Source organism: Glycine max, chromosome 3, assembly GCF_000004515.6.
Source record: "Glycine max cultivar Williams 82 chromosome 3, Glycine_max_v4.0, whole genome shotgun sequence".
In the NCBI taxonomy this organism is placed as follows: domain Eukaryota; kingdom Viridiplantae; phylum Streptophyta; class Magnoliopsida; order Fabales; family Fabaceae; genus Glycine; species Glycine max.
This window is the reverse complement of record NC_016090.4, coordinates 17,748,494-17,761,996: the sequence shown is the minus strand read 5'-3', so window position 1 is coordinate 17,761,996 and position 13,503 is coordinate 17,748,494. Positions and strand designations below refer to the sequence as shown.

General features: G+C 35.1%; 1 protein-coding gene across 1 annotated transcript; it reads right to left on the bottom strand.

Annotated features, from left to right (window-relative positions):
• Positions 1 to 331: 331 nt before the first annotated feature.
• LOC100818201 (peptidyl-prolyl cis-trans isomerase PASTICCINO1) lies at positions 332 to 13,202 on the bottom strand. Its single transcript, XM_003520902.5, has 21 exons — positions 13,042 to 13,202; positions 12,575 to 12,692; positions 12,393 to 12,477; positions 12,174 to 12,243; positions 11,688 to 11,785; positions 10,786 to 10,908; positions 10,357 to 10,389; positions 9,758 to 9,816; positions 9,558 to 9,642; positions 9,124 to 9,282; positions 8,322 to 8,379; positions 6,573 to 6,721; positions 6,272 to 6,369; positions 6,033 to 6,102; positions 5,497 to 5,556; positions 4,064 to 4,120; positions 3,272 to 3,340; positions 3,066 to 3,143; positions 1,097 to 1,198; positions 943 to 1,014; positions 332 to 844 (listed from the first exon to the last, which is right to left on the bottom strand). The coding sequence occupies exons 2-21, from the start codon at positions 12,643 to 12,645 to the stop codon at positions 572 to 574; spliced, it is 1,869 nt and encodes a 622-aa protein (XP_003520950.3). The 5' UTR covers positions 12,646 to 12,692; positions 13,042 to 13,202; the 3' UTR covers positions 332 to 571.
• Positions 13,203 to 13,503: the final 301 nt, after the last annotated feature.

Below are 13,503 nucleotides of genomic sequence, written 5' to 3'. Positions count from 1 at the left end.
TTAAAAAGGAAACTACTGATTAATTATCATCATTGTACCCACTATCAATCCCTGTAATTATCGGTCTATGACTCCTATTCATAAATACAAAATATTTCAGGTAATCAAATCTTCTAATTATGGGATTTTAATCCTATCTATAAAAGGAAATAACTCTCATCATTGTACCCACTATCAATCTCTAATTATCGGTCAATGACTCCTATTATAAATTCAAAATATTCAGGTAATCAAATCTCCTAATTATGGGATTTTAATCCTATCAATATAAAAGGAAATAATATATTCAGAATCCTGTCAATAATAGGGAATAATATATATGAAGGGATTCTAACACTTACAACTCTCTTTTATTCAACATATAAAAAATAAAATAAAATGATTTTACATGACAAAGACAAAGTAAAAGTTGAAAACCAAAAAACTTTCAGCAGACATCATAAAATTTCCCGGTAACATAAGTTACATATACCTGAACTCTTATTCTTTCAATACCAGTGTGTTAAATGACATGGAATGCCTTGTTTTAGAAATTGTATTATGACCAACTACCACATGTTTTTAAGTTAAATTAAAGTATGGTACATCTATTAATCCCAAGAGATTCAAAAAGTCTTCTGCCAGAAGGCCAAAAGAGTGAGAACCAACCCGTTCGTTGTGCCTCAGGTGGAGCTTCATGTGAGTCCTCTGAATTTGTTCCATCAGAGTCCCCATGTACTTCATCGTCCTTCTGGCTTTCACTTGTGATCTGATCTCCATCTACATCAGCTTTAGCTTCTGAAATCTCTCCCGGCTTCTTGTCAAATAGCCCTTTAAATTGTTTCCTAGCTTTCTTCTCAACATCCTGCAAATGAATTGATATAAATAAGAATAAAGTCTTAATGTTTCCTTCGGTTATGTCTCAAATCGAGCATATAACCAAATAACTGATTTCAAACCCACCTGTTCCTTCTGCTTCAGTTTTTGAAGAGCTGCAGTTGCATCTGATTCAGTTGACTTGTCGACTTTCATCATCTAAGATAGCATTGAAGTGATTTTAGAAATGGATAACAATACAGCTTTAGATGCTAAGAAAGTTATGCATGAAGATTTTTACCACTTTGAAATCAGCCCTCGCTTCTTCAAAATCTCCAGCAGCCATGTAGGCCATTCCACGACGATAAAGACCCTTGACATGTGCAGGATTTGCTTCCAAAACCTGCATGATTCATTGAAGAAACCACGACAAAGGGCAAAATCAACGTATAGAACACAAAATCAAATGCCAGAAACCAGATTTAAGACAAGAAAAGGAAAAGAGCCCACGGTTGAAAATCAGATTCAAATATATTTTATATCTGATTTAGAGGAACAAAATCTCCTCCAATTATGTTTATTTATTGTAATAAGCTTATATAAATCAAATTCCGTGGCGTCATTCAAACACACAGATTCAGCAGCTCTATGCCTCATTTCTCGCTTTCAACATGGTATCTAGAGCCTGAGAGCTGTCAGAGCCCCATTGTTCGATGCCTCACCCCCCAACTTACCAATGGCCTTCCAGCAACTGCCTTGGTTGTCTTTTTTGCCCTTTTCTTATCATGGCTTCCCAGAACCTCGGCACAACTACTTTAGTTGCACAAATTGGTAATTCATTTGCTTGAATATTATTTCCATGTCCTTCCTTGGCTCACGGGTCCATGACTCTAGTGCTTCTAACCACATCTAGTAATAGATCCCTATACTTTTCCCTTTCTACATCTGGTTATTTACCTAGTATTACTTCCGCCAATAGTTCCCAAACTCAGTCCCATGGGATTGACCCAATGATGCATAAAGGACAGAGTCTACGGTCAAGGAAAGGAGGGAAGGGGTGATCTAAAAACCCTTAGGGACGGGATTGAGAACCAATGGCAGAACTAATACTCGGTAAATATCCAAATGTAGAAAGGGAAAAGAAAAGAGATCTCTAACAAGAGATGTGAACATATGCGCCAAGTCAAGAACCCATGGACCAAGGGAAGGAGACAAAGATATGCAAGCAAATGAATTACCGGTGTGTGCAACTGAAGCAATGGTGTCAGGGTTCAGGAAAGCCATTATCAGAAAAGTAGCAAAAAAACAGCAACAAGGCAGTTGTCAAAATGTCGGGCAACAGGTGACGGGCAGCAGGCCTCTCAGTTTCTAGATACCATGTTAAAAGAGAGAAAGGGGAGGCATAGAGCTGCTAAATCACTGTCTTTGAATGACAACAAGGAAGGTTAGCTTTAAGATTGACCAGGAAGGGACCTAGTCTCGGATGATGCAAAAGTTGATCTGCGGACACCATTGCCATACATCCAACAGAATTGATTTGGGCAACAATGACAACAAGGTTTGCTCTTGTACAAAAAGAAGAGAATAGAATTTGATTATAGGTGGAAAATGTGTGTATGTGCGCGTGAAACCAACTAGACCAGTACTCCAGTATGGTAGTGAGAACTGAGAAATACAAAGCACAGGTTTCCCTCTAGCTTATTAGAGTTGAAGAAATTAAACAGCAGATTTCTGACACAACTGTATTCTTCATGTCATTTACCTTCTCCCTTTTTACTCCTTTTCTACCCATTTAGCATTGCTTGTTTTCTGAAGAAAATCAAATCCTTATACAAGAAGGAATTTTACTCCAAAAGAAGTTAGCTTATGTTGATTCTAGCAACTTACTGACAAATGAAAACATTTACTCCTTTTAAGTTTTAGCCCTTACAAAATATCTGATTGTGGAAATAGCAATAAATTTTAGAAAAGTAGAAAGCCATGGTGGTTGACCCATTAATTACAAATGAGGCTCCCTTGGACAGGATGCAGCTTAGTAACTCAGGCAGACTAACAACAAATTAATGCATCATACCACCTCACCCTCATCCTAAAAATGATACAGTTAGAACTTTGCTACATAATGTTTGTTATAAACAAAATCCATGACTTTGTTTTACCATCAAAATGTCTACTTCCAACTCCAAAGTAACAAAATCAACTATTGCTATTCTGTTTATTCCAAGGAAATAAAATTATAGATAAATGATAGTTGAGATGAGCAAGCATACCTTATTGCAAGTCTCAATGGACTTTTTGCATTCTCCCAATTTTAGATGGCATGCAGCAACATTCAGGTGCAGCAAATTCTTCAATAATGAGAGTGAAAGAGAGAGAGAAAGATTTAGTCTAAATTTAAATCAACCTAACAAGCTTAAGTTAGGTATATATGTTTCCTTTCTTTAAAATACTGGGAAAGAGACAAAAGTTCACTCACGCGTGTGTCAGCAAAAACTTTTCCTTCTTCGTCATCTTGTGGATTAACATGATTAAATTCTCGAAGCACCTATTATCAACTACCACATAATGTTAGCTAGTTCAATGTAATAGTTAGACATTCAGAGCAACAATAAAAAATCCAATTATCATGAAATATACCATAGATATCCAATAGATGATACAAATCCAATCCTTTTAACAAAGTCAGAGACTCCAACAGAAACAAAATAAACAGAATTTAATAATACTCAAATCGTAGAACTGCAAATTCATTGGCAAGTATGAATATAGATAGCAGAAGCAAAACACCCAAATAGAAGAGAACTATTTTGTGGTTAGCTGATATCATTTTTCTCAATTACAACTATAGGTCTTGACCTGAGGAACTTGGGAAGGGAGTAGCAAGGATTCAAATTCTGCTGGGCATCAACTCTCCCAGCCTAACAAGACCAAGGTGAGTTCCATTACACCATTATCAAGACGAAGACCAATTCAATGATTATGGTTGGAGATCCCACATCGGCTAGTGATATGACTCAATTAAAGTATATAAGTGGGGGACATCCCTCACCTTACAAGCTGATTTTTAAGGGTTGAGTTAGGCCCAAACCCCAATTCTATGAATTATAATGTTTAGGTACATAGTTTCTACCAGGATGTATTACAGCACAGCACATACAGCTACTCCATCCAAAACTTCTGACTCGTGAGTAAATTTTCTATGAGAAAAATGTTAACTTAATTTCTAAAGAGCACAAAATTCAACTTAGTACATAAGAGAAAGATGAACCTTTTCATACTTTGCCTTGGCAAGTTCATATTTTCCTTCTTTGAACAGCCTGTTACCCTGAGAGAATAACAGCATGAAACATTAAAGTTCCTTTCATTTTCATTCAAAACCAAAAGTATACCCATCATGATGTTTAATACCTTCATAAGTGATTACAGCACAAGTATGGAAACAAAATAATGAGCATTAACCAAATAAGCCACAGTGAAGCCAGAATTATAAATCTATACAACAGGGCAAGATATGAAAGAAAACTGAGGGCACTTTAAGGAAATAATCATCTACTATCTATATTTCAGAAATAACAATCTTAACAAAACAACAAAAATTGAGACTTACAATGATCTTTCTTTGTATTATTATTCACTTTTTTTCATGATTATTTCAGTATAAATGAAAATGATTTCTTCGTGTTATGCATCCATAGCAAAGAGAGTAGTAATCACGGATCCATAAATATTAAAAACAGCCTTCCTAGCTTAAAGGTTTCCCCACTAATTCTTTTTTTAAAATTTTCTACTTAACACTGTTTCAAACTCATGTTTAACAGAAGTGCCCAATGTAGGATGATATATTGTCAAAAAAAATACAACTAAATTACAACAATGACAACAAAAATATAAAATAAATCAAGAAAACCTAATACATAAGAAAAGATGTCATTCCCACCTAGTTCTCAAATAGCTCCGAATAAATTCAGTGTAACTGTAGTTAACTTAGCTATATCTATTTTTCTGGTATTTAACTGAGTAACTCCTATCTCGCAAGCATAGCTGAGACTAGACCTTGGGGCCAATGGTGGTGTTTAAGTAAAACCCTCCCCAGGGACACTACAGGTAACTTTTGCTAGGGATCACAGTTTATTTCCACTATGACCAACCACTATTGGGTAGCTTCATTGTCTGTTAAAACAATATTATATCTTTATTTTTTTATTAAAAAAAAGAAAAAAGAAAAACCTCCATTTAAATATTCAAAAATAATCACTAAAAAAAGGAGCAAAGAAATAAGATAACTGCTTCATTGCTTAATCAGAAAATACGTGCTTCAAACAATTGAACACTGTTTCAACAGGAGTAGGATATTGGTTTCATGCCCCATACTGCAACAACCACTATTGGGTAACTTAAATCTTATATGTTTATTATTTGAAGGGAAAAAAACTCCACTTAACTCCAAAATAATCACCTAAAGAAAGGGGTTATGAAATAAGAAAATTCCTTCATTGCTTGATCAGAAAATACATTTAAAACAACTGAGAAATTAATTTCAACAAGAGTAACATATTGGTTCCTTGCCCCAGACTGTGTGCTCAAAACACACATAAAGCATGTGCACAAACATGTTCCGCATTTGTGTCAAGTACCATCAGGACACCAGTAATAGCAAGCCGAGGACCAGATATAGAAAATTGAGCAGGTTCAATTGCATACCGTATTTCTGATGTTTTCAGCTTCATTCATTATACTTTTAAAGTCCAATCCAGTCCAGTCCTGCAACAAGGAGTAAAGTACATAATGCATTAGGCATAGTTATAAGGATATGGTACAATACATGTAAAATAGAAACCAAAAGCAAATAAGGGTTACAAAATGGTGTAAGCTAATTATATATTTGAAGTATTAAACCCAGCATGTATGATTTATCTTATGCTGTTTCATATAATTATCATAGTTCAGCCAGGGCCCAAAATCATAAACAATAAACTTGAAATCTGTCTCATTCAAGAATATTTAAGGAATGCTAATTGCTAATAAAACCGTAACAAAAGAAAAACAAAAACAATTTAGAGAATATATACATAACTTCATCAGCATTGTCATCTCTGACACACTTATTTTTGCTGTTGGAACACTTCACCAATACACATTCACTACCATGTAGCATCACAGATCTTATAATTGCTAAATGCATATTTGCAGCTACTATAAAAATAACATGAATTTAATTTAACAATTCGTTAAAGTACCTTTGGCGTTTCAAAACCTAGAAGCTCAATTTCCCACTGAATATGAGCACCCTCAGGGACATTTAATGGCCTAGTCATAAAAGGAGGAAGTATGGCAATAAAGCATAGGAATAGAACAGAATGACAATGGATCTTCAGATAGAAACCATATTCAATTGGCAATTGCCCGCACTAAAATGCTTCAAAAAACCTAAATTATTGGTTAAACACACAGTAAAAGGTGTACTTTCGTCAGCAACCTCGGAAACTTATCATAAGCATAGTCAGGAGGGCATGTGACAAGAGCTATCTCTCCAGGAAGCATCAAACGAACACTCATTTCAAATCCCTCTGGTACCTAAAACAGAAAGAAAATGAGATTACAGAACAATAACCAATGCAAATGTTGATGAATTTGGATTAATAGCATTGATGACAAAGTGCATACATTCTAGATAAACAATTACACATCAGGAATATCCAAACTACAAAATCTATAACAAAAAAAAAAAAAAGAAACAATATAACTTGAGTTTATTTAGGCAAAAGCGGGAAACTCACAAGCCCTTCTCCAGAACAGAACTCCAATGGCTGACCATCATTGTCTACCCTTGTATCATAGAATACCCTCTTTTCTTCATTGAGAACAGTACCCTTGTAATGAACGCGAAGCAGACTGTCATGAAGGGGACAATCCATTGGAAAATCACCTGTTAGATACAAACAAAAAACTATATCATAACAAGACTTTGAATAGAAATAAACAACTGGCACTTAAATGTGAGTGCAAGTATAAAATTATTTTTAAAAGAAATTCTCCTAACATACCACCTTAACAAAAGAACAATAATAAAAATTGTGAAAAACAAAATATTGTAAGTTGGTAGGCAAATTGACCACACAGGGTTTCATTTACAAACTATTTTCCAATAAGGGTCCGTTTTCAAACATATTGCGCGGGAGGTCTGTTTTGGTAAGCATTTCGCCAGCACGATTAGCGAATCCGTCCACGTGGCATGTCGCCAGTCAGCTTGGCGAAACAGGGAGTGCATTTCGCCAGCGAGCTTGGTGAAACAGGGACAGCTTTGACGTGAAACATGCACAGCTTTCACGACATTGGGGATATCGAAAAATGCAGCAGCTTTCACGTGACCATCATGTGCATGTTTCGTTGGTGGTGTTAGCAAAACACATGCTGGTACATGCAGGCTACGTTCAGAAGCGTGTTGTAGGGATGTAGCCTTTTCAGAAGGTTTTCAGAGCGCCACGTTGAAGGTGGGAGGGAAATTAATCCGACTCCACCTCTCCCCCTTTATATAACACCCTTCCTCCTTCTCCCCCCTTTATATAACACACTGCCTTCAAAAAAAAATTATTTTTTCTGTCTTATTGCGCAGGTGGTTGTGGCGAAACGCTTCAATCAATCTAGGTTATATATCTTTCGTCCAATTCAATTTTTATACTATTGTTACCGAAATAATTGTATAAAAACATATGGTCAATAATTTTGGTAACAATAATATAAAAATTGAACTGAACGAAAGATATATTACCTAGATTGAAGCATTTTGCCACCACCACCCGCGCAATAAGACAGAAAAAATAGAAAAATTTTGAAGGCAGTGTGGTATGCAAAAGGGGGGAGAAGGGGGAAGGGTGTTATATAAAGGGGGAGAGGTGGAGCCGGATTAATTTCCCTCCCACCTTCAACGTGGCGCTCTAAAAACCTTCTGAAAAGGCTACATCCCTACAGCATGCTTCTGAATGTAGCCTGCATGTACCAACATGTGTTTCGCTAACACCACCAGCGAAACATGCACAGGATGGTCACGTGAAAGCTGCTGCATGTTTCACTATCCCCAATGGCGTGAAAGCTGTGCATGTTTCACGTCAAAGCTGTCCCCGTTTCGCCAAGCTCGCTGGTGAAATGCACTCCCTGTTTCGCCAAGCTGACTGGCGACATGCACTCCCTATTTCGCCAAGCTGACTGGCGACATGACACGTGGACGGATTCACTGATCGTGCTGGTGAAATGCTTACCAAAATAGACCCCCCGCGCAATATGTTTCAAAACGGACCCTTATTGGGAAATAGTTTGTAAATGAAACCCAGTGTGATCAATTTGCCACTACTGAACTCGTATAATTAAAAAATCTTTAATATAAACTGAAGCATATTCTCCACTATTATTTTCCATATCTTTTATATTTTATTTTTTTCCTTGGCTAAAGAGAAGATGAAGCCTTGTATAATCTAGGCACTCCTCGTAAAATTGGGACCAGTAAATAACTCTAGAGTCTCAATCCACACCTTTCCCATCACGAATTCGGCGTTTTATTAGGCGCCCATCTCCAAGCATGTCTCTCACCTGTTGATATATTACTAGGATGAAATTTCATATGCTCAACATCTTGGTCAGAGAAAAGTTACAAAAGCATATGTTTCAGACACCGCTAGTAATAATACGAAAGATAAAATCCAGGTCTCTCAATACACTTACGAAGATCAGCAATTACAATGCATACAAATTTATATACACCATGAACCACAACAGAATCTTCATGTATAAAATGTTGGGCGTAACATTAATGTTGTAACACAGCTGACTATTCATAATGCTAGCAAAGTTTCATAAAAGGGAAGTATACGACAAATACTTCTTAACACAGGGATAAGTAAAACAAATATTGGAAAGAAAATAGAAAAACAATAAGGAAAGAAAATAGAAAAACAAGTCTGTAAGAGTTAATCAGCCAAGCCTGACCTCTAGGCACTGAAAAACATTATGAGGTACTCCTATATGACTGTCTAGCATGAAAACATAATTACAAGCCCCAATACTAAAATATTTTAGTGTTTAACATATACAACCATGCAATATACAGGTTAAAAATCAGTTATGGGTACTAGAGATAGAAGAAAGTTAAATCAGTAAATGCCTCAGCAACTTCAATAAAGTAGATAATCAGAGGAGAATGCTGAGAAAAGTTTATTCTTCAGCATATTATATAAATTTATATTATACCTTACCACACATACATGATACATTACACAACAAACAAGTTCAATAATAAACCATGATTTTTAGTTTAGTGAGGAAGGTGTTGCTGACCTGAATAAAGTGAACCAGCTCCACTTCAAAATGGACTTCATCGTAACCTTCTATTACAGGCATCAGAGGAGACTCAGTCAAATACTGACTGGTGACATATATAACAGCCTTCTCTTCCCGAACCATTGTTCCTATCGCCATTTCAAGGCCTTTAGGTACCTGATTTGCATTAAGAGGAGGGTAACAGCCAATGCGAATAGCATAAATAAGTATTAACTTATTAACATTAAAGCATATTTTCAGATATTGCCAGCACAATAATATCAGGGAGCTGCATGGCTTGCTGGAATCAGGTAATCAGGAAATAAAAAACATGGCCATATCAGATCATAGCCAAAATATTTGGCATATTAACAGAAACCAACTCGGTATAAGTTACCATGATATCATTATCATAAATAATAAACAAACAAGGCAAGAAGGGATTTAAATACCTCTGATTTTCCAAAAGTAAAGAAGTATGGTTCTCCTTCCATATGTGACATTATCAATTTCCCAGTAACTGTCTTTGCTGAAATCCTGGTAACAACCAAATGAAATATCATCAGAAACTTCCATCAACCCATTATACAGATTACAGCCTGACATAAGAAGAGATGAACAATAGGAAAAAGGGAACCAAGATTTGTTTTACAAAGCCTTCACTTCATAAGGTTCTCTTGGAGATTCCCAGCCCTGCCCTTCACATTCTACCTACACTTGAGAGTTAACTTTAGAAACATAATGTAATTGAGACTATTGAATAACAATGACTGACTGATGATAGTGACCATTTTTAAATAAAATTAAATTTATGATGAGGACAAAACCAACAAAAAAAAATCGAACTAAAAACAAAATTTGCATATTTGCAGCGCTAAAAACATGTAGAAACCTAATAACAAATGCATTCATGCTTCCTCCTAATACATGAAGCAATGTTCTAAATTGAGGGTTTGCAAATGCAACACAACCACAATAACGGCTGCATTCACCCACAATTTTGGTAATCCCAACCCAATTACAACTGCAATTTAAAAGCATGATATGAAATCTAAAATTTCCAAATAAGGGAGCAAATTCAAATTTTCCATATCAGCAATGTATTCAACAATTGTGTCAGACACAACACAGCTCTGTTTCCTTTTCCTTTTGGGTTTGACATCCATACTTCCCATGCCATCCATCCAAGATGATAGAACATGCAAAATAAATTTATAAAACTACGCAGCAATATATTCTAGATATTTATACCTTTTTCACAACTCCCAAATCATCAGTAACAACCTGCAAATGTACACAAAAAAAGCAAGAAATGAGGATTACGCAGCAGAGATCAATAACAAGGAATAGTAATTCAAAAAAAAAATCCACATTAAATGAGAAAACCAGTACTGCAGTAATGGGAAACACAACAATATTGAGGAATATCAAAATAAGGATGAACAAACACTGGTAAAACAAAACCCTTAAGTGTTGAAAAAGATAAACTAATGAAAAGAATTTTTAAATTTTGGTACATGAAAAGGATGTCTTTTTAATCATTTAAAAGAACCCCCAATTAATAATGGGAAGCTAACAAATGCACAAGTGTAGATAGAAACCAAAATAATCATCAGGATAACAAAGACACAGGACATAAACATTAGAATAAAAAACAAATCTCAATGTTCACATCCTTGCCTTGGCTTTGAAAAATTCTATCAGCTCAATTTCAAAATGAAGTTCATCATCCTTAGGAAAACCATCAGGAGCAGAAACAGGACAATCATCCTCACCATAATGCAACTGAGGCTTCATCTTGAACTGCAATACATAATAGAATCTAGTTAATAAAAAAATAATTCAGTATAATCAGATAATTCCTTTTCAATTCCCAATAAAAATTTATTAAAGAAAAAATCACAAACAAAGAATAAGAAAACAGCCTAATAGAAAGCAAAGAATTGAGGGGGCGGGAAAGAAAATGAAGCCAGCTCAGAATTGTCCTCATATCCAACTAAGGATCCACCAAAGTAATACCCCTAAAGAAAACATTTGAAGATCCCATCATGCATTAGAATTTGACTTTCATTATTCCCCTGAGTGTTGATTACTCAAACCATTAATATGCTTTTGAAAACAATAATGCATTTCAAAGACGATACCTCATATCCATAAGAAAAACCACAGATTGGAGCAGCCAAAACCAAAGCAAGGAAACAAGAACCTAATGCTCAAGAAAATCAACATATTACATTAAAACAGAAGTATCAGGTACCAATCAATTTTCCTCCTCTTTCATTATAATAGTAGAAGTCATAGATGATGATGATACTCATAACAACAGATTTATTGTTAGTTTAGCACAGTATATGTAATATTCAGTTAACTACACAAATGAAACAAAATTGTCTCTGTATTGCACCATGCATTAAATTAAGGTTTTAAGTTTAAAATCATAATAAATCAAGATTAATGAGAAGCTCCAGTATAATATAGATTAAACATGAGACAAATATAACTCAAGCTTTTAGTGTGCAGCAAAAAGGGTAGCAAAAAGGGTATATCAGAAAGACAATAATATTCAATGATTAGTATGTTACCATTGCCACTTCGCCTTTCAACATTGATGGAATTCCTTCTAGCAATCCCAATAACATCTTGCTTTTGCCCAAAACATGTCTTATTGGGATGCCCTTGCCTGTTGCAGTGACATATAAGGTCATCAACCCAACAACTATGTCAATTACAGAAGACAATAATTTGGCATTAAGTATACTATCTTTACTTAAAGCCTAATTACAAAATCTGAAGTTCCAACTTCCAATATTTTCTACAGTGGGGTGTTTCACTATGACATTTGTAAGTCAAGTCATGTATTTGTAATCCCTAGGAGTTGACAGCAGGTTCTAACAACAAGTGCTCCACCCATTTGTTTCAATTCTTAACAAAAATAAAACAACCAGTAACCAGGACAAACATATGTTTTTATTAATAAAATAAAATGCAAGACAAAACCAACATAAATGACTATCATCTAGATAATCAAAACAAACCAAAAAGGTCCCTAGCACCTTAAATCACCTCACCTCCATAATCTGATCTGGTAGATTCCACAAGTACTCCATCCAAAGTCCGAATTGTGCAGTGATAGATAATCTGAGACACATTACATAACAAATTCCTTTATAAACATCAACCAACTAAAGAAAACACAACAACCATTGGTTCCCTTACCAAAGCATTTCTAGCTTGCCTAAATACATCATAAAAATGCACATCCACAACCCAGGAAGAACAGAAATAACCTGGTCACCATCAGAAGGTCCAGCATCACCCCCACCAGGCCTCATCAAAGCTTTCATTAAACTCCCAGGCACAATTTTCTTCTTCCTTCATTTTCACAAAGAAACAACATTTAGAACACAACCACAACAACCTAAACCAAATCACGAAAAATAATCAAAATAATAATGCTAAAAAAATCTACCTCTTCTCATCCTCTGAAGGTGGCTTCTTCTTTGGTGTAAATTCCTGTACAGCATCTTCATTTGCAGCCATAGCCACTGAATTCCCGAACAGGGTTTCAGCCACCAAAACCTATAAAACTGTAAACTTCAATCAATTAGGCCCAAAATCCAGTCTTTGGTATTTGGCAAACCCAAATTTCCAAAAGGGTACTCTAATTATGCTGAATTGTTGACAAAATCTTTCAGTATTAGGAGAAATATAGAAATTCAGATTATTTTTTTTCCTATGTTCTTTATTTTGGGTGAAGCTCAGAGTTCAGAAGGTTTTGTATTTACTGAAGAAGAGTTTAGTTAGTTGGGAAGTTGGTGAGAAAAACAAAAGCAAGTGTAAGTTTGCTGTAGTTATTGGACTATTCTAGAATGCCAAAACATGCATTTAAATTTAGAAAGGGTAACGAAAGAAGAAGAAGTGAGGTTCGTTGCTAACCTGATTTGAAGCAGTCTTTGACTAATCTTTGGGAAGAAGAGGCGGATTTTATTATACACCCTGTTACGTATGATGATGTAGGGCCAAGACTAAGGTGGGAGAGGCAGAGCACCATGGGAAAGGATAATTTAAACCGTCAGATCCTTTCAATTTGTTATCTGACGGAGAGAGAAGGGCAGGGGAAGAAGACGTGGGGTGAGAAGACTGAATATGTTTTCCATCCTATAAAATTTTGAAAAATATTAATTTTCGTATATTGAATTTTTTTATTAATTTAGTTTCTCTAAAACTAAAATATATTTTTATTGATCATTGTAATTTTGTTAAATAATAATATGCTTACACTTTTGAAATTTGAATATAAATGAATTAAATAATTTGTGATGATTAAAAATTTTCAAAATAAAATAAATATTTTTTTACTAAAAACTCACAAAAATTATAATTTTAGTCACTTTTTGA